Here is an 18,555-nt window from a genome sequence, read left to right on the forward strand (position 1 = left end):
TTCTTATTCCAAACTATGACATTTTGGAAGAAGAAACACCATACACTGTGAAGGGAAGCCAGGATTCTGTCCAGGAAGGAACAGATATTAACAGGGGATGTTCCAGAAGAAAAGGAAGGTATCAGGATTATTTTAAACTGCTGCTTCTCTTCCCTTTTATTGCTCTGTTTCTGAGTTGTACACAGAACTTGGCACAGAGTAGACAATTAACAAATGCTAGTATTTGAATTTGAATCTCACTTTGCACAAGTCATTAAATCTCTTTTTAAATGCCCAACGTGCATCCATCTGAGGGATTTACAGCTCAATTTCACAGGGGACAAAAGTTCTGTTAATAAACTTGAGGGAGTGATAATCACCAAGAAGAGCTGGGTTTTCTCAAGTTATTTATGAAATGTAAATATGCAAAAGCAAAGACTGATTCCACTTGGTCCATTATACATTGAAAGTTTTTATATTTTATAGGTTCTTTTCTCCCTAAAAACACGAAGCTCTGAAAAGTAACGTCTGCCAGAAATTTCTGCCAAGCTTTTCTTTCTCCCTTTCAAGAACACATGGTTACTGATTTAAAAAGAGCAGAAAGATAATGGATAGAACACTTATACTATGTAAATGTACCTTCCATTATATCCATTCATTATTCTGAAAAGCTTCAAACAGAGTGGGAATATATTTTCCTTGACATTTCTAAAATATATAATTATTATTAGGAATGGTATTTGTTAATATTGCCAATTACCTTGATTTTTCTTTTTTTGGTGCGGGGAGACTTCTTGGAAAATGCGTATCTCAGGATGTAATAAAAAAATCTAGTGCCATTACAGTGGGCCAATACAACGAGTGTATTGTACCAATATATTTATGTATTGTAAGAGGTCGTGGGTTCAAAGGGCTACTCTTTTATGTTGGCTTTATTTACATGTGAAATTTTTTCCAAGTGATACAGGGAAATGGATACCATATGCTCCCCAGCTGTTTTGTTCTGACAGGAGCCATTAAGAACATTCTATGGAAATAGATTCTGTCTAAGTCTTATGAAAACACTTCTTTTCACAGAAGGGCCTAGAAATTAAAGAAGGGGCTCCAATATTGGGTTTGTTGCCTGTTGGCTCATTCAAACCTAAGCCTCTTTTCTTTTTTTTATGGTGAGTAAAATCCATGCTTTTTGTCTGTGACTATTCTGACTACTGGGGGAAATTCCTGCTCGAGAAAAATAGCTTGTTTAACAGGTCTTAACAAGAATGTGCCTAGGACTACTACATCAAAGACTTGTGTCAGATGGACTTATAGATATATTCTTTGTATACACAAAAGGCACAACTCAGTTCATTTCTTCTAAGCTGGTGAATGGCTATTTTAATCATAACACAAGAAACATGCTATTAATGATTGGAAAAAATTTACTTTTAATTAAGGAATTCCATAAAATATTTTCACTAATTTTTCCACCCCAAAACATTTTTTCCTGTTGCAACGTCACTCAAAAACATATATATACAAATATATATACACATATATACGTTTGTGTGTATACATATATATAAAATGGATTCATTTTTAACATTTTATAAAAGTCAATGTGTCTGAGATATTAAGTCTATCCACATGATTACATCACAAATTTTCTAAAATGGTCAGCAGGGAAATGGAAATGTATTTGAGGCTGATCTATAGGTCATGCTGATCTCTCAATCTAACTGACATCTGGAATGCTTCTGATCTCCTCCAAGGTATTTTCAATTGCCTGTTGACTATCCACACTTATTCAGTTATTCTAAAAGTATTTATTGTGTAGGTAGGTGTGATCGGTAGCATGTTCCAGCCCATGGAACTTATCTGTCTCAACTGCAGTTGACTTCTCCCCTTCCCCTTCCTCTACACACATACAAATACACACATACAAACACACACACAAACACACATTCTCTCTCATATCTCTCTCTCTCTCTTTCTCTCTCTCTCTCTTACTCCACACATGTTCCCTCTTGCCTCCTTCATCCAACCCCCTCTGTCTCCCTTTAACATCTTCCTCCCAAACATGGTCTGAACCAGAGGATCACTTACACACTCTTCCAAAGTAATACATCTCTAATATATTGCCTTTTCTGTCCTTCACCTTGCCCCTCTACCTTTTACTCCAGCATTTTCCATATGGCTCCTTATGAGCCCTGAGTATATTCCAAGGAAATAATTACAACAATCATGCACATGGAGGGAGGGCTCAGCACAAGACTAAGGGACCTAGTGGTAGAAAGGAGAACCAAAGGAAGGAAACAAACTCAGAGGGTCCAAGGTCACAGAAAGGTTGACAAGCACTGCCACAGACACCAAGACATACTGCGGCCCCATCCTAAATTTTTCTCAATTTAGGATTCTCCTCTTCTAATTGTTATAGGAACTAGACCACTTCAGAACCTTCCCACCAGCCTGTGCAAGGGTCTTTGATTTCCTTGGTCTCCCTTTCCAGTCCAGAGCATGCCTCTTCAGATAGTTCATATAGTTATGCTTCCATCACTGTGCTCAGAGGGTTCTGTGCTGCTTGAAACAGTGCTGACCCTTAAGTGGGATGTGAACTCCTGCGGTGTTCAAGATGGCTCCGGGAACCGCACTAAATTCTACTGACTTAAAGTGAACAAGCTCTACCGCTTTCAACTCTCTTCCCAAGAATTAACTGAAGGAATCTACTATTGGCATGATGAGAAATTGAATTCTTCTACAAAACATACAGTTTCCTGGTAAAATAAAGGGAGACTATAGACCTTAGGTTTAGAGACTTTTGTAAACTAAGAATCAGAACACTTTCTATTAATCCTATTTACATGAATGAGGACCTTGGATTTACTGCAGGTGACACTGGTTTTCAGTTTCCAACACTGACATTAAGTTTCTTTTAAAAATACATAAAATAAAAGTAGGCTGCACCGTGTTGGCAGGGGTACAGAGAAAAAGGAATGTAAATTGGTTCACTGTTGAGGGAACATAGAATTTATATATATATATATAATACTAAAACTAAAACTATCATATGATTAACCAAATCTACTAGTTATCTAGCTGAAAAACGCATAATATTAATTCATAAATATAAACACATGCCTATATTCATCACATTGTGATTTACAAGAATAGTCATGATTTAGAAACGATTTAAAATACCCAATAGCAGGTGAGTGGATAAAGATACGGTACATGTACAATGGATTACTATTCAGCTATGAGAAAAGAAAGAATCTTGCCTTTTGCTATGGAACTAGCGGGGGATCCTGCTAAGTGAAATTACATCAGAAGCAGAATGACAATAGTCTAACTCACACGTGTAACAGAGAGAAACAAAGCAAAATGGAAACACACTCCACCCCCGGGCTCTGGTGGGGAGAAGTGAGGTTACCAAACGGTGGAGGTCCCCCAGGACTGCATGGAGGGAAACTGGGATTTGGGTGGTGGGCGTGATATAGTAAAGAACATTTTCAAAAGGTGTAAATTTTTACCCCCAAAACCATAAATAGTCTCTTAACTTTTAAAAACCAAACTCTTTTGTAAAAATGCATGGAGTATAAGTGGTTAAAGGGAAGAGCCAAAACAACAGACTGTCTATATAATGCAGTGTAGCACTGCTGTCCCATTGTCCACCAATTTGCTCAAGTGGGCACCAGTAACGCCTCCATTGTGAGACTTATTGTTACTGTTTTTGGCATATCGAATACGGCATGGGTAGCGTGCCAGGCTCTGCTGTACAGGCGTGATACTCTCGGTAGCTTGCCAGATTCTCCGAGAGGAACGGAGGAATTGAATCCGGGTCAGCTGCGTGCAAGGCAAACACCCTACCCGCTGTGCAATTGCTCGAGCTTTCTATATAAGACACTTACTTATTAAGGGAAACCCTGGCTTTCAAGAGAGGACCTAAATTCTTTAGCGCTGTCACTAATGTAAATTTCTTTTAAAAATATATGGAGAGATAGTACAGTGGGCAAGGTATTTGTTTGCCATGTAGTCAACCTGGGCTTGATATCTGGCACCACATATGGCCTTCCAAGCAATGCAAGAATGATCAATGAGCACAGAGCCAGGAGAAAACCCTGAGCACCACGAAGTCTGGCAAAACAAACAAACACCTTTAAATAAAACATCTGAAGGCACATCTGGCTCTGTGCTCAAGGGTTAATCCTGGTCATGCTTGGGAGACCATATGTAGTACTGGGAAGCAAACCTGGGTTGACCACATGCTATACTGTCTCTTCAGCCCCATATATTTTCTCATTTCCCACATCGTTGAATTTTCTATGCACCTCCATTGCTAAGCTCATCTTTTCTGGATATACATGTTCTTAGCACTGTCTTTGGGTGAATCTCCCTCTCCAACGATCTTGTTGAGTAACCTGTCTTGCCTCTGTGGACGCAGGCCCTTTGGAGATAGCTCCCTTCAGTTTTGACCTCTTTGGCACAATTCCTTTTAACTCCTCCAGAGTGTGGTTGCTCTTAAATTTCAGAGCCTTGATAATATCTGCCTGGACTTGGGTCAGGCATTAGAAAGCTCTATCACAACTCTCGATGCTCCTGTGTCTGTCTCACTTCCTCTGTAGAGAGTTCCTTAAAGGCAAAGTTTGCTCATGAACCTGCTGGTGTTTGGAATCAGCCCATTCTCTAGCTCAACATCTCAGAGATATTGGACTTCAGCAGCTAAAATATTTGAATGAGCGCATAAATAAAGAGAGGAAGACAGAAGGGGAGAGGATAGAAATGTATTGGAGAAAAAGAAGGAAGAAGGAAGAATATGCTAGACTATTTTTGCCCAAAGTGGTTGATACCACCCACCCTCCATGACTGCTGAAACCATCCACATCTAGGAAGGCAATTGGGAATGAGGGGGTACTTTCTGTTTTCTTGGGAAAGGTAGATTTTTAGAGGGAACACTAATTTTTTTTCTGTAAGTGGGGAAGTAAGTCAAATAAGTTTGGGAAATGCCTTAGCCAGACCAAAGATGCAAAGTAGAGTAAATCAAGATGAATCTAGTCATCAAAAATGGACCATTCCTGCCCCATTTGTGGCATGCTTAACTGTGTTGAGTATTTCAAAGATAGAGTTAATGAGCTATTGAATATTTTCAGACAAGTAGAAGATGTGCTGCATATTGAAATATTTTCCTAGTTTTCCTACAATACATCTTGATTTCCTCATCTGTAAAATAAAGAGATCAGACTGCATGATTGCTAAGACCTGGTCCACTTCTTAATTTCTTTGACTGCATGGAATGTCTACAAATAACAGGGCTTTTTATTCTGAGTGACTCAGTATGAAACATATAATTCTTCTGGATCCATGTCTTTCAACAGATCCTCAGAAATTTATAATTATGAGGCTAAGCTGATTGCTGACACAGAACAAGTCTTTGGCTCTTAGGACTGATAAATTAGTATTTTCTTAGGAAGATAATGTACAGTTTGCTATTGCAATGGTGGATCTAATTTTCAAGACTGAATGTCAATGCTGCTCCCAAATTGCCCATTTATTCTAGTTCTAAATATGGAATTAATGTGTCCCTATTAGATATTAGCTTTGAGCATCAAGAGAAGAAAGAAAGAAGGGGGCATGTCTTTAGGATAAAATAGTTATCTTTACTATTTATTATGAAAAATGAAATGAATTTGCATTTCATGAGAAACATAGTGGATGATTTACTAAACACAATGGATACATGCTTTTAAATATTTTCAACAATACACTATACACAATAATACAATAATTCCCAGCTATAAGCCCCTTGAAACCTAGGAACCTTCAAAAACATACCTTTTAAGTTCTCCCAAAATTCATTTATTTTGTTTGTACAGCAGAAGAGGGAAAAGTCACTACAAGAGTCAGAAGTTCCCTTCACCCACTGTGAGGGGTAATGAACCCTTATACTGCAAACATTACAGGTTCTGTAAGAAGTGGTGGCAGATGACTTGACTTTGTACTGGCATCACAAGGGATGGTGTGAAATCTGAGAGCTTTTCTAAATGCATTCCTCTTCCATCTTTGGACATAAGACTATAACCTGGTCCCCCAAAATGTCTGAGTTAACTCTGAGTTAGGACCATTCTGGTTTGGACCACTCTGGTGGGAAAATGTAAATGCATGCAAGGAATGCATATTTCTGGAATGTTCCCCTGGAGTTGCTTGCTCATCCTTTTCATTGATGCCCCAGACCCTTTCCTGAGGTTCTTGTTGGGCTAAAGAGGAAGACAAAAGACTAATTTTCACATTGAAGAAAAACAACCAGAGACTTACCCACATTAAGATGTCAACATTCTATTAGAAAATATTTCCCTGATTTGGTCCTAAACTTCCTGACTTTAAACAGTGACCAAGCTGCTACAAGTGCCCTATTTATATCTCATTGTTTCAAATTCTGCCCAAAATGGATGAACCAGCTCACCCTAGGCTGCACCGTAACTCTGCCCATTTCTTTGCAGCACAAAGGCGCAAACATTACTTCAAGGCCAATCTGCCTTTTTTTTTTAAGACACTTCTTCACGAAGAGGCAGGTTGCATCATGTAATCAGACTCAATATTTCAACAACAAAATTTTAACAAATCTTAACAAAAGCCTTTGAGCTTCAAAAGTCCATTTTCCAAATGAAACAGCAACTGGTGGGTCAGAAGAAAGCACGTGGATTTCGAGTTAATTCTGTCATCTGAAAAGTATGCTGACTTTTCTCAGACGTTAGCAAAACCTCTAAGATGGAATTATGCTCATCATATTCGCTACAAGCCTATTTGCTGGGGTTTCCACTGAGTCTTCCACTCCCCTTTTGAGCTCAACGGGAACGAGACACATGGAGAACAGTGAAAAGGCTCAGAGGGTAGCGAAGGGTAGGAAGAGGGGAGTTTGCGCAGTGATGGGCAGTGCTGGCAGGCTTGGCGACGTCGCTGCAAAGTGGTGGGGGGAAGAACTTAGCAATTCTAACTGAAGGTGGCGATGTTTTACAGCATTGAGCTGCAGCTTGGGACAAAGAACACCAGCCTGGCTCCTTGGTAGGAGAGAGAAGCAACAGCAGATGGGAAGGTGGGGTGGGGGGCTGTAAAACCCTGATCCCCCACCTTTCACACCCCATCTGCAACTGATACCTCCCCTCCCCGCCGTGCCACTTTATTCTACTTTCAAGCACAAAGTTCTGGAGCCACATCAGAAAGATAGCATTAGTCATTTACAGAAAGAAAACGGGGTATGTGTTTAGGGGGGACAAAAAATGCTCCCTGGCTGTGTTTTGGCTAAACGTGTGATGAGTTCTGTTTTCCATGAGAAACCCTGTGAAGCGGGGTCCAGTGTTGTGAGGGGCGTGCTTGAAGATCTCCAGGGTGAGGATGGGGTTGGGAGGAAAAGAGCGCTCTGGCCAATAGCCTCCTCTTCCTCTTGGAAAGGGGAATCACCCCCATCCTTCCTAGGGCTGCCCACAGGTCTGCACCTGGACCCAAATTCTCAGCCTGGGGCTGCTGCGAGGAGGCAGGGCAGGTGCAGGAGGGACCCAGCTGGCCTGACACCGGTCCTGCAGAGGGAGGGGAACCTGCTGGCCTGAGACAGACGCTGCAGGGGAGAGGAACCTGAAGTCTGCGCCTGTCCTGCTTGCAGTCAAACACATGCCTTGGGTCCAATTCCCAACACGAAAGAAGGACTTCCATCAAAAGGATGTTTCACCATTCCTCTAAATAATATTTCCTGGTGGGAATTTTCCTAAGTTTTCCTCCATGGGACACTTCAAAAATTGCATGTATCCCGTCAGCGTAAAGGATTCTGTGCCCGCAAACAAGCAAGCGTGTGATCTAAGGTGTTGGCCAAGATACTGGAGGATGGTTGGGGGTTTCTCATGGCTCTCACACAGGTTTACCAGGGAGAACCGGGGGAGCTTGAAGCACACAAGGTACCAACTGCCCAGCCAGGACCAGCTTTTCCAACTCCGGCTCGCCTTCACCACACCCAGGCCTGCCTGCTCAAAAGAAGAACACTTCTTGAAATGGGTCACTCTCACTTCCTACATTCGGCTCACATGGAGTGGATGGAACGCAAATGGAATGGCAGGACCTCACTGTACTCATTTCCAAATCAACTGACCCTAAATCCCAAAGCATGTTCTCCTCTGGGACTTAAATAGTCACAGAACATGAAGCTTTAGTGCAGGAATAAAGTTAGGAAAACTGAGCCCAAATAACAATTTGATGTGAAAAGGTCACGTGGTTCACAGGGGGCTACCCCCAGTTCTGTGCTCTGGGGTTACTCTCAGTAGTACTCAGAGGATCAAGCAGTACTGGGGACTCAATCTACCTCTCACATGCAAAATATGTGCTCACCCACTGAGCTACTCTCTGACCCTAATGGCAACTCCTCATACAGTTAAATGGGATAATGTCCCTACCTTGTTGTTAGTGAAATTAACACCCATGTAGAGCCATCTCATCACTGAGAGTTTGTTCTCTCAGCTGCCAATTCTTTCCATTGGCGACAGGTAGTGATTTCTTTCTAACTCAAGCTGGAGGTACAGGATTGATATAAAACTTGCCCAAGAGTATCCAAATCATTGGCGGGTGTTAACACAGTCTCCAGGGCCCATGTATTCCACGGACCTTTGCTCAATGCCTTTCCTGTGCAGGGCTTCAGGGGCACAGAAGTAAAGTGAAAGTGTCCTCCCCGACCATCCAAAGGTAAAGCAAATTTAGCAAATGACTCTACATGGATGTAAATTTAGGGAGAAGAACAAAGAATATGAAAGACTACAAAGCGTGGGGCTGGAGCATAGCAAAGCGGGTAGGGCATTTGCCTTGTATGTGGATAACCTGGGTTCGATTCCCAGCATCCCATATGGTCCCCTGAGCACCGCCAGGGGTAATTCCTGAGTGCAGAGCCAGGAGTGACCCCTGTGCATCGCTGGGTGTGATGCAAAAAAATTAAAAAAATAAAGACAAGAGTCCTTAAAAAAAAAAGAAAAAGAAAGACTACAAAGCATGAAATCCAGGGAGAGGAACAAAGATTATAAAAGATTACAAAGAGAGAAGTTCTTTGAGAAAACAAGGAGACAATGGACCAGAGAAGAGACAAGCTATTTCTTCATGGAGGTATCAATGAAGCGCAGGCCAGTGAAATGAGAGGGCGCCAGTGCTATCAGGATCCAAGAACAGAAAAGAGCATTTTGCAAAGTGCTGCATAAAAGGAACCCCCTGTCCAATGACTCCAGCAGGAGAGAAGCTGGCAGGATTCCCCTGACCGAGCTCTTACATCCCCAGTAAAGAAAAATGGGGCAAAAGCACAGGAACAGAAAGTTGGGAGTGGCAGTTGGGGCCCGATTCATTTGGGGGTTTTATTGCTACAACCAAGAGTCAGGTTTACCATTTGTTTGAAACAGAGTGTTCCTGGAAAGGGGAGGGCATGTGGATTTCACAGAGAAATGCAATGATTTTTTTGCTTTTCCTTCTGAAACATTCTCAGCCTACTTGTTGGGAAAGATGGGTCTCTGCTGGATTATTTATTTATTCAAGTTTTTTTTAATTTTAATTTCATAGAGAGTTAAGTACTGCTATTGTTGTCCTCAATGAGCTTGTTTATGATTGTTGATGGGGTGAGTGTTAACCCAGAGGAAGAGAGAGAGGGAGAGCCTGGTCGGTGGCTGAGGAGATTGGACAAATGGATAGATGGGAATTTGCTTCAGCATAGGAGATTCAGGAACCTGGGCTTGGGGGAGGAATAGCAGAAAGGAGAGGTGAGGCAAGGAAAGGAGGGAAGAGGAAGGAAGGGGAGAAGAGAAAGGGAGAGGAGAGGAGGGAAAGAGATGAGAAGAGAGAAGAAGGGAGGGAGGCGACGGAGAGGAGAGGAGATAAGAGGGGAAGGGAGAGAGGGGGAAAGGAGTTGAGAGGAGAGGAGGGGAAGAGAGAGAGAGGAGAGAGAGAGAGACAGAGTGAGAGATTCATCTGGCTTCAGTCATGAGCAGATGTTTCAGTAAACTGAGGACCTTCTGACACTGAGGGGTGTCTGAAGAGAAACTAGTTAGTCAGGGAGAATACAAGAATTTCTCTTCAGACTTTCTTGAGGCCGCAGATTTAGGTGGGAATCAGTGAGAAGGCTGGAGCGTGGAGTGAGGGGCCACAGACCACAGAAGCCACGTGGCTGGAAGGACTGAAATGTCACCCATCCCCAGAATGATGGAGACTGAAAGGAGCCGGAGTCCTCATGCAGACTCCGTCACACTTGGCTCTCCACCAGGAGGAGGAGGAAGCGCTGCCTAAGAGCCCCGGAGCATGTCAGGGTGTTGGGAGATAAACGAGGAGTGAGGAGGCCTCTCTGAGCCAAGAGAGGAGCGGCCCATACTCACGAGGAATGTGGAGCAGCAAAGAACGAGGAATAGGGCAGAGCACTGTGGGCGTGGCTGCAGAGCACGGTGGGTGTGGCCAGGCGGAAGTCCCGACCTGTCCTGGAGGGCTGGGGGGGGGCGGGGCTGGAGAAATGGGGTTCTGAGCTCTTTACAGCAGGTTGTGGGTTGAAGCACAGAGACACTAGCTGGGAGCCACTGAAGGAAGAAGAATTCGCTTTGCTTATTTTTTTTTTTTAAGACTCAAGGTCACATGAGTGAGACGCTCACGCAGCCTTGTTTTCATGATGTGGTGAACTACCCCACAAAGAGGCTGAGGATGCAGCAAACTGCACCAGAAATTTTCCTCTACCTGATAAGCAAATCTAACCCAAATCCCATTATTGGACCATCTTTCAAACACATATATTTATTTTATTTTGGGGTCACATCCGGCAGTGCTCAAGGCTTCACTCCTGCCTCTGTGCTCAGGATTATTCCTGGCAAACTCAGGGGACCATATGTGGTGCCAGAGATTGAACCTGGGTTGACAGCATGCTATGAAGTGCCCTACCCACTGTACTACCACTCAGGTCCTCGAACACAGATATTTAAGGTGGAGAAAAGATATAAAGTGGTAAAAACTAGTATGATAAATCATTGGATGAGAGGAGAGGCTGATTTAATCTAGGCACTGGTCAAAATAAGAGAACACTGGAGATCTGTGTCTATTACGCACTTCAGAAATTTGATTTTTGAATCAGAAGAAATCTACAACAGAAGTATAGATTTCTTCTGTTAAAAACAAGGGGGCCTGGGTTGGGACACATGTCCTGCACATGGAAGTCTTGAGTTTGGTCCCTGGGACCCCATGTTTCTCCAATCTCCAGGGTAGCCATGGAGACCTTAGCACTTCTGGGCCTGGGCACACTGCATCACACACAGGCCTGAGCGCAGAACCGTCAGAGCCGAGTATTGCTGGGAATGGTCCCCAACCTGGAGCAATCTCTGGAGGAGGAAAACCAAACATTTATCTATGATCTCCCCCCAATGATTTATATCTTTTCTTCTTCTGAAAATAAGTAAAATGTTAATGAGTTAAAGACACAGACAAGGCATTTCCCCTACCGGGGAAGGTGGGCAGGTCTACTTTCAAGAATAAATTAGGTTTTTTATTCAAAATGAGGACCCACGGGCATGCACCAGCAACAAATAAAAACATCCATTCATTAGGATGCTTTGATGATGATACTACCAATACTATGACTCAAGGAAAAATACTCCCCAAATATAGCAATCTCGTTTTGGTAGCATGGTTCAGTTCATTATAGTGCATTCTCTCTCTCTCTCTCTCTCTTTCTCTCTCTCTCTCCTCCCTTTCCTCTCTCATCTCTCTCCTTCTCCTTTTCCCTCACTCCCTCTCCCTCTCTCTCTTCTTCTCCCTTTCCCTAGCTCCCTGTCCCTCTCCCTTTCCCTCCCTCTCTCTCTCTCTCTCTCTCTCTCTCGCTCTCTCTGTCTCTCTCTGTCTCTTTCTCTCTCTTTTTCTTTTTTTGTGGGGAGTAGAGAACCACACCTGGCAGTGTTCAGGGCTTACTCCTGGCTCTGTGCTCTGGGATCACTCCTGGAGGCAATCAGGGGATCATATGCTGTGCTGGGGATCAAACAGGGGTCAGTTGTGTCCAAGACATGAACTTTAAACCCTGTGCTATCTCTCTGGGGCCCTCATCCCTCTGTCATCCTCTTTAACAATGGAATATACTGCCTTTAACAAAATTATAAGACCTGGAGAGATAGTACAATGCATCCTGTGACCCAGGTTTAATCTCTGCACTGCAGATGGTCCCTAAAGCCCACCAGGATTGATCCCTCAGTAAAGAGGAGTAAACCCTGAGAAATGCCAGGTGTGGCTCAATACATCCTTCTCCCCCATTATTAAATGAATAGTTTGACTTGAAAATCTCACATCAATATCTACTGCACTTAAATTTTTACTGCCATTAATCTGAGTTTTTAATTTACAGTTTTGGTTATCTGATTCTGTGCTGTATCAGACTGAAGTATTCATTTTTCTGAGTTCTTAGAAAATGGGTTTCACTATTCTTTGAAGTCCATTTTATATTGCTTCATATGAAATGGATTAATCAGCAGGCTTTCCAGTTGAAACTGCTATGCCAAGCTTCCCTTTCATGCTTTAAGCATTAAACTTTAATAAAATTGAAAATGGGAGGTTTATATATTTAGAATCACTATGTCCTAGTGAGCTGTGAGCTAAGTCACAGAAATGTCAAGAGGACAAATTTCATGTCAATTTGTTATTTTTGGTGTTGGCTGCTGAAATTCTTGAAAATGTTAGAAAACCATGAATTTCCAAAGGTTCCAGCTTTGTCACGATATCTACATGCATGGCGTTCATAGTAGAGAAAATGTGTAAAGCTTCTAAATCTATCTCCAAAATGACTTTTACCAGATGCCAAGTTTTAAAAGTATGTTGTCTTGACTCATGGTCATCCACGTGCTCGTCTAGATTATTTAGAAATTCATCATTCTTTTAGACTCAATTCTCAAACACATCCCAGGGTCATTTATTGTTTCATCAAGGATTTTTCTAGCCTCAGTGCATCTCAGTTGTCAGATGAAAAATCTGTATTAATATTTATCTACCTCCTTTCCGAGGAAAATCACATAATGAGCTTAACAGATATGTATGAATCACAAGAATCACAAGACCCTAAAAGCGCCATGAACTGAAACAAGTATTTGAATATCCAATTAATTAAAACAAAATCCAAGTCAATGAAACTAAATATGTTTGATTTGAACACCACATGTTGACCTAACATCCATCGTTCTCACTGGGAAATGTGTGCAGAAGCATAAACGCTGCCCTCAGCTCTACTCTCTTCCTATACCATGATAGAGCTGAGAAGGCGTGCAAATGACTTGTTTCCGGAGTGCAAAATCTTTATCCATAACTTCCTTGCCCTGAACCTACCCTCCTCCCCACTCCACAGGGATTTTTGGACTCAGCTTTCTCCTCTGCTGTGCCCACTTCACACACTTCCCACAGCTTACGGTGCCAGCAGACCCATTTCTGATCCACTTGCCAGATCTATAGGTCGGTGCAAATTACTGACCCTCTGTGAGCCTCCGTTTCCTCACCGATAAAATGGGCCTTCCAGTTAACAGAAGAGCCCGCTCTCAGAGGATTGTTCTGGGGACAAACAAGCTCATCGCTGCAGAGCTGGCACTGTGCCTAGTACACGGAGCACCTAGCCAAGGACGCTTAGAAGTCTCTATTGTGTCTGCACAGCAGCCCGTGCAGAACAAGTTTATTCTCCACCTTCCTGCTCCAGTTCTCACTGCCCTCCCACCTTCTGCCTCGTCTGGAGACCTTTCAACACATTTCCCGTGCTTCCTTGCAGCGGGGCTGATTCTCAGTCAACCTACAGTTGAATGACGGAAGAACCCTCCAAAAGGTCCATCTGACGGGGGGGTGGGGGGGGCGGGAGGAAGAGATTTCCTAAGGAATCGGGTCCTGAGCACACTCCCCAGCAGCCGCCAGGGCCCAGAGAGCAGTACGGGATGCAAGGGGGTGTGGCCTGATGCAAGGGGTTGTGGCCTGGGCCTCAGTCCATATTCCCTCTCTGCCCACTGTGGGGCTGTCCTGTAGCACAAGGTGGAGTGGGCAGGCCCTGGGCTGGCTGTCTCACAGAGGGCACCTTTGACACCCGTGCTCCTGTCTGAACGCGTGGGAACTCAAGCCTCGGGACAACCAGGCCAGCTCCTTATCACCCTCCAGGGCACATGGGGATGAAGGTTTGGATTTGGAGCAAGATGCAACCCAAATGTTCTGGGTTCTGTATCTGATAAGGTCAAAATGACAGTAGTTACTGCTACCCTAGGGACTGGTGATTGGGTCCTCAGCGGACCAGATGGGGTGTCAGGGATCAGATCTGGGTCAGTTGCACGCAAGGTAAGTTCCCTAGCTTTAATATTATCTCTCAATCCCCAGGTATTATTGATTTTTTTAAGTTTTGGTTAATCTAACATAGTAAGCAAGAACACCTGTTTTAAGAGATAAAAGAAATTCATCTCTTAATTCATGGGGGGATATTCTGACTCTAGAAGTTTGTAAAAGATAACACTTTAATACACTACCACCATTAAGCTCATCTGAGAAACAATATATGTATATATTGCATAAAAGAACAGATTCTTTAGAGGCAGACTTTCTGGGCTTTGAACCCTTGCTCAGCAAATCAATTGCTGTGTGACTTTGGGAAACTTGGCTAATTTCTCTGTTCTATACCTCAGTTTGCCCATCTGTAATATAAAAATCCTCATAGTTTTGAGTTCATAGGGATTTCAGAATTGAGCTAATGTAAGTGAGTGCTTACCTTGGTACCTAGATCATTAGCATGATGGAAGTGTTTGTGATTATTGCCATGCTCTTACTTTCTATGTGTCCATGAAAGAAAAAAAAAAGTAAAGTGTAAACAAAGTACCTTAACATCTCTGCCCTCATTTTGGTCTTAACAACTGCTGGGTAGGTATTGTTTTTCAGCAGCATGAGTTTTTTATTTTACAAATAGTCAAGGTCATATCACTGATAAATAGCTGAACTTGAACTTGAAACCATTCTTTTGACTCTGAGGCTGGCAGCCTGTCTCTGAGTCTGCTCCCTGTGTCACTGATCTCAGCAGAGGGTCAGCTGGAACGGATGACCCAAACGTACTTAAAGCTAAAGCCACTGTGAAGACTGATAGAAACTTCAGTTTTGTTTTAAATAAAAATTTTAAAAAAACCCTTGAAGGTAAATACATAATACCTTGCATTTAAATGTAAAACTATCTCCTATGATGTTTCTGACCCAAATACTAAAGCATTACATTCACTCACACACATACACAACACAGAGGTAAACAAACCAAGAAAGACTAATTATTTTCCCTGTTTCGTCTAAGCAAAATGTCAAAAGAAAAAATGGCCCAGGAGGAAAGTAAATTAGCTTTGTACAAGTTCTTTCAGTCAGAAAGACATAACATTCTAGTAGCTGTGCTGGTAAGGAACCTCTTATTTATTTTTAAACACGATACACATAATTCAAAAATTATCTTAAGCCCCATCACCCACAGTTCTCAGGGTACTACTTACTATCAGAGGCAGCCAGGTTGGCAAGGTTAATGGTGATGCCTTAAAGTAATTAACTGTAAAAATAATAAACATCCTTTCATAGTTTAATGCCATGGTTTCATTCTCATCACTATCTTTTTTTTTTTAACAGCATTTCCCTTTTTGCTCATCACGAAGAAAAAAGCAGAAAGGTTTAATTTGATTTAAAAGAGAAAAACAACCCTGAATGTTCTTTCGGGGGCTGAGAGTAGGGGTGGGGTGAGAAGAGAGAAGGTCAACCAGCTGGTTTTCATCTCTATGCCATAATTCTCCGTTTGGTTTACACTATTAAACTCCAAAGCTCTGCTTTAATCTTCGCGGCTGCAGATTCAAGCATGTCACATCCCTGATAGGGTTTCACACTTTGGCAAAGCACCATCCACCAAGCTGGTCCCTCACCATCTGGGTAGAAAAGGCATTCAACATTTTTGCCTTGGCGCCTGTGTCATTATGTTTTGTCACCAATGGTTTCTCAGGGGTTTCAGTGAATAGCTGCTGCATATACTGTGGTTAGGAGCTGCCTCAATGCTCGCTTACTTTACTTTGTGTCCAGCTGGGTCCTCATTAGTCTGCCTCCCTGTCCCTCAGCCTTAGGAGGACAACCTAACTTCTCTTTGTGGAGGGTGGTGTATGCATGGATAAGTTATAAAAGAAACACAAGCCAGAGGTGAGAAAGATAGGACAGTGGAGAATGTGCTTGCTTGCCGCGCTCTGACCTGAGTTCGATCCTCTGTATGGTCCTCTGAGCCCCAACAAAAATGATCCCTGAGCTCAGAGTCAGGAGTAAAGCCTGAGCACAGCAGGGTGTGACCCCAAATGCCCCACCCCATGTAAAACAAGAAAGAAAAGAAAGAGACCAGAAAGCCGGAACTACCCATGGGAGAGGGACATCTCTGAAACTCGAGCAGAGAGGAGAGGCAGGCAAGGGGAAGAGACCTACCTGATCGGTCTTCGTTTTGTGAGTCACATCTTCGGCACAGTTCTGGGATGGTCTTGAGCGACGTGACTGAGTACTGAATGGAAAGTCGGAGAAGAGTTTGAAGTCAACATCTCAAAAAAAGAGCAGGACAGTCACTGAAAGTGCCTCAAAAATTGAAACACAGTGAGTGAGCCTTGAGGAGCAACATTTTATCCACAAAGTCTCTCTCCCACTCCCTGAAATGGGTGTGATAGTTCTCCACATGCCACCCCTTCCACCACCACAATGGCCACAAGCTGCTAAGCAGATGCCAGTTCAACAGAAGACTGTGTTCCATAAAGGCTGAGCCAGATGACAGTGCCAGCCTTTATGGAAAACAATATGAAGATCTATTGATCTTCCAAACAATAGCAACAGAACAACCATATGATCCAGTGATACCACTTCTTAGTATCTAACCCCAAACACAAAGGCATAAATTCAAAAGGATAGATGGACAGCTTTATTTATCACCATGCTTAGTACAACAGCCAAGATATGAATGCAACCTAAATGCCCAACTATGGATGAATGAATCAAGACATTGCAGTATATATAAATACTGGAATACTATGCAGTTCTAAGAAAGAACAAAATCATGCAATTTGCAGCAATATGGGCAGAATTAGAGGATATTATACTGAATGAAGTCAGTGAGAGGGAAAAGGCAAGATACAGAATATCTCATATATGGAACTTAAAGATACACAGCAGGGTAGCAACAAAGGCCCAAAGGCAACAAGTCGGAGAATTGCCCCCCATAATTAAGTTGGCGGTTGGAGTTTGAGAGGGCTGTGAGGGTCCTTGAGAGAGGAAGGTGGGTACACTGGTGATGTATGTGCTGTTGAAATTATGTGCATAGAAAACCATTCTTAATTGTGAATCACAGAATCTCAGTCAAAATGTTTTGAGAAATAAAACAATGATATGCTTTAACTGCCTTTTTTAAAATTTTTTTTTGGTGGCAATGCATGAGTATTTATTTATTTTTTATTTATTTTTTTTGTTTTTATTTTCTTTTTTTTAAACTTTTTATTAAATCACCATGTGGAAAGTTACAAAGTTCTCAGGTTTATATGTCAGTTATACAATATTCAAACACCTATCCCTTCACCAGTGCCCATATTCCACCACCAGAAACCCCAGTATACCCCCCGCTCCCACCCCCTACCCCCTACTGTATAACTAATGAATTTCACTTCATTTTTTCTTTACCTTGATTACATTCCATAATTCAACACAAAACTCACTATAGTTGTTGGAGTTTCCAACCAAGAGAGACAGACCTACTACATTTGATAATTAGTTTTACATTGCTGGAAATGAAGAGATATGGAACTGCCTTTTTTTAAATAAAAAAAAGCAGTTCCGCTTTTGGGGAGAAGGGACTTTGCTCCCCAAAGTCATTCCCAGTAATGCTCAGCCTCATGAATCAATACCAGAGATGAAACTCAAGGTCCCTCCTATACAAAGCAGGCACTCCACCTCTTCGAGCCAAACACCCTCCTCCCCAGCCCTGCTCTCCCCTTGCTTTAGAAAGTGGGGTGTATCCTGCAGACATTCTCTTCCCCATATCATTCTCATTCTGCTACATGGAAAAGATGGAAGAACTTTCAACGCTGGAGCCTCTCCACAAGGAGGCCATAATAATAACTGAAACTCGAATCCTATTAGTGAATAAGCTACGAGGAACGTCAGGGAGAGGTGCACACAGCTCCTCACAGCCTGTAAGCCAGGCGCGAGAGAGCCTTAGCTGTGCTGATGTCGGGCGGGCCAAGGAACTGTCCCTGATGTTGCCACCTTCCACAGATTTTACCGTTCAGCATCTGTACACTCGGGGGAAATGTCAGGCTCACATTATCAAAAGGGAGAAGAGCATGGTTCTGTGTTTGAAAGCTCATCTGTCTCGTGAATAGATTCATCTGAATGGAAAGAATCCACCTTATGCTCATAGGCCCAGCACCAACTCTGGGCCCCGCTCTCAGGATAACAGATGATGACAGAGGAGTTTAACAGCAGAAGAGTCCAAACAAATGTAAAATCAATAGCTATGACTGATGGCAGCTGTGCATGATGCCAATCAATCTTTCTTAAGAGAAGGTGCTTTAAAGC

General features: G+C 42.7%; 1 protein-coding gene across 4 annotated transcripts in view; it reads right to left on the reverse strand.

The window, feature by feature from the left end:
• SNCAIP (synuclein alpha interacting protein) overlaps positions 1-18,555 on the reverse strand; it is a 177,898-nt gene that overhangs the window by 52,515 nt on the left and 106,828 nt on the right. For all 4 annotated transcript variants that reach the window (XM_055143330.1, XM_055143331.1, XM_055143332.1 and 1 more), the window contains exon 3: positions 16,426-16,498. In XM_055143330.1, the coding sequence (XP_054999305.1) occupies positions 16,426-16,498 (73 nt within the window). The remainder of the gene's footprint in view (positions 1-16,425; positions 16,499-18,555) is intronic.

Source organism: Sorex araneus, chromosome 6 (assembly GCF_027595985.1).
Source record: "Sorex araneus isolate mSorAra2 chromosome 6, mSorAra2.pri, whole genome shotgun sequence".
In the NCBI taxonomy this organism is placed as follows: Eukaryota; Metazoa; Chordata; class Mammalia; order Eulipotyphla; family Soricidae; genus Sorex; species Sorex araneus.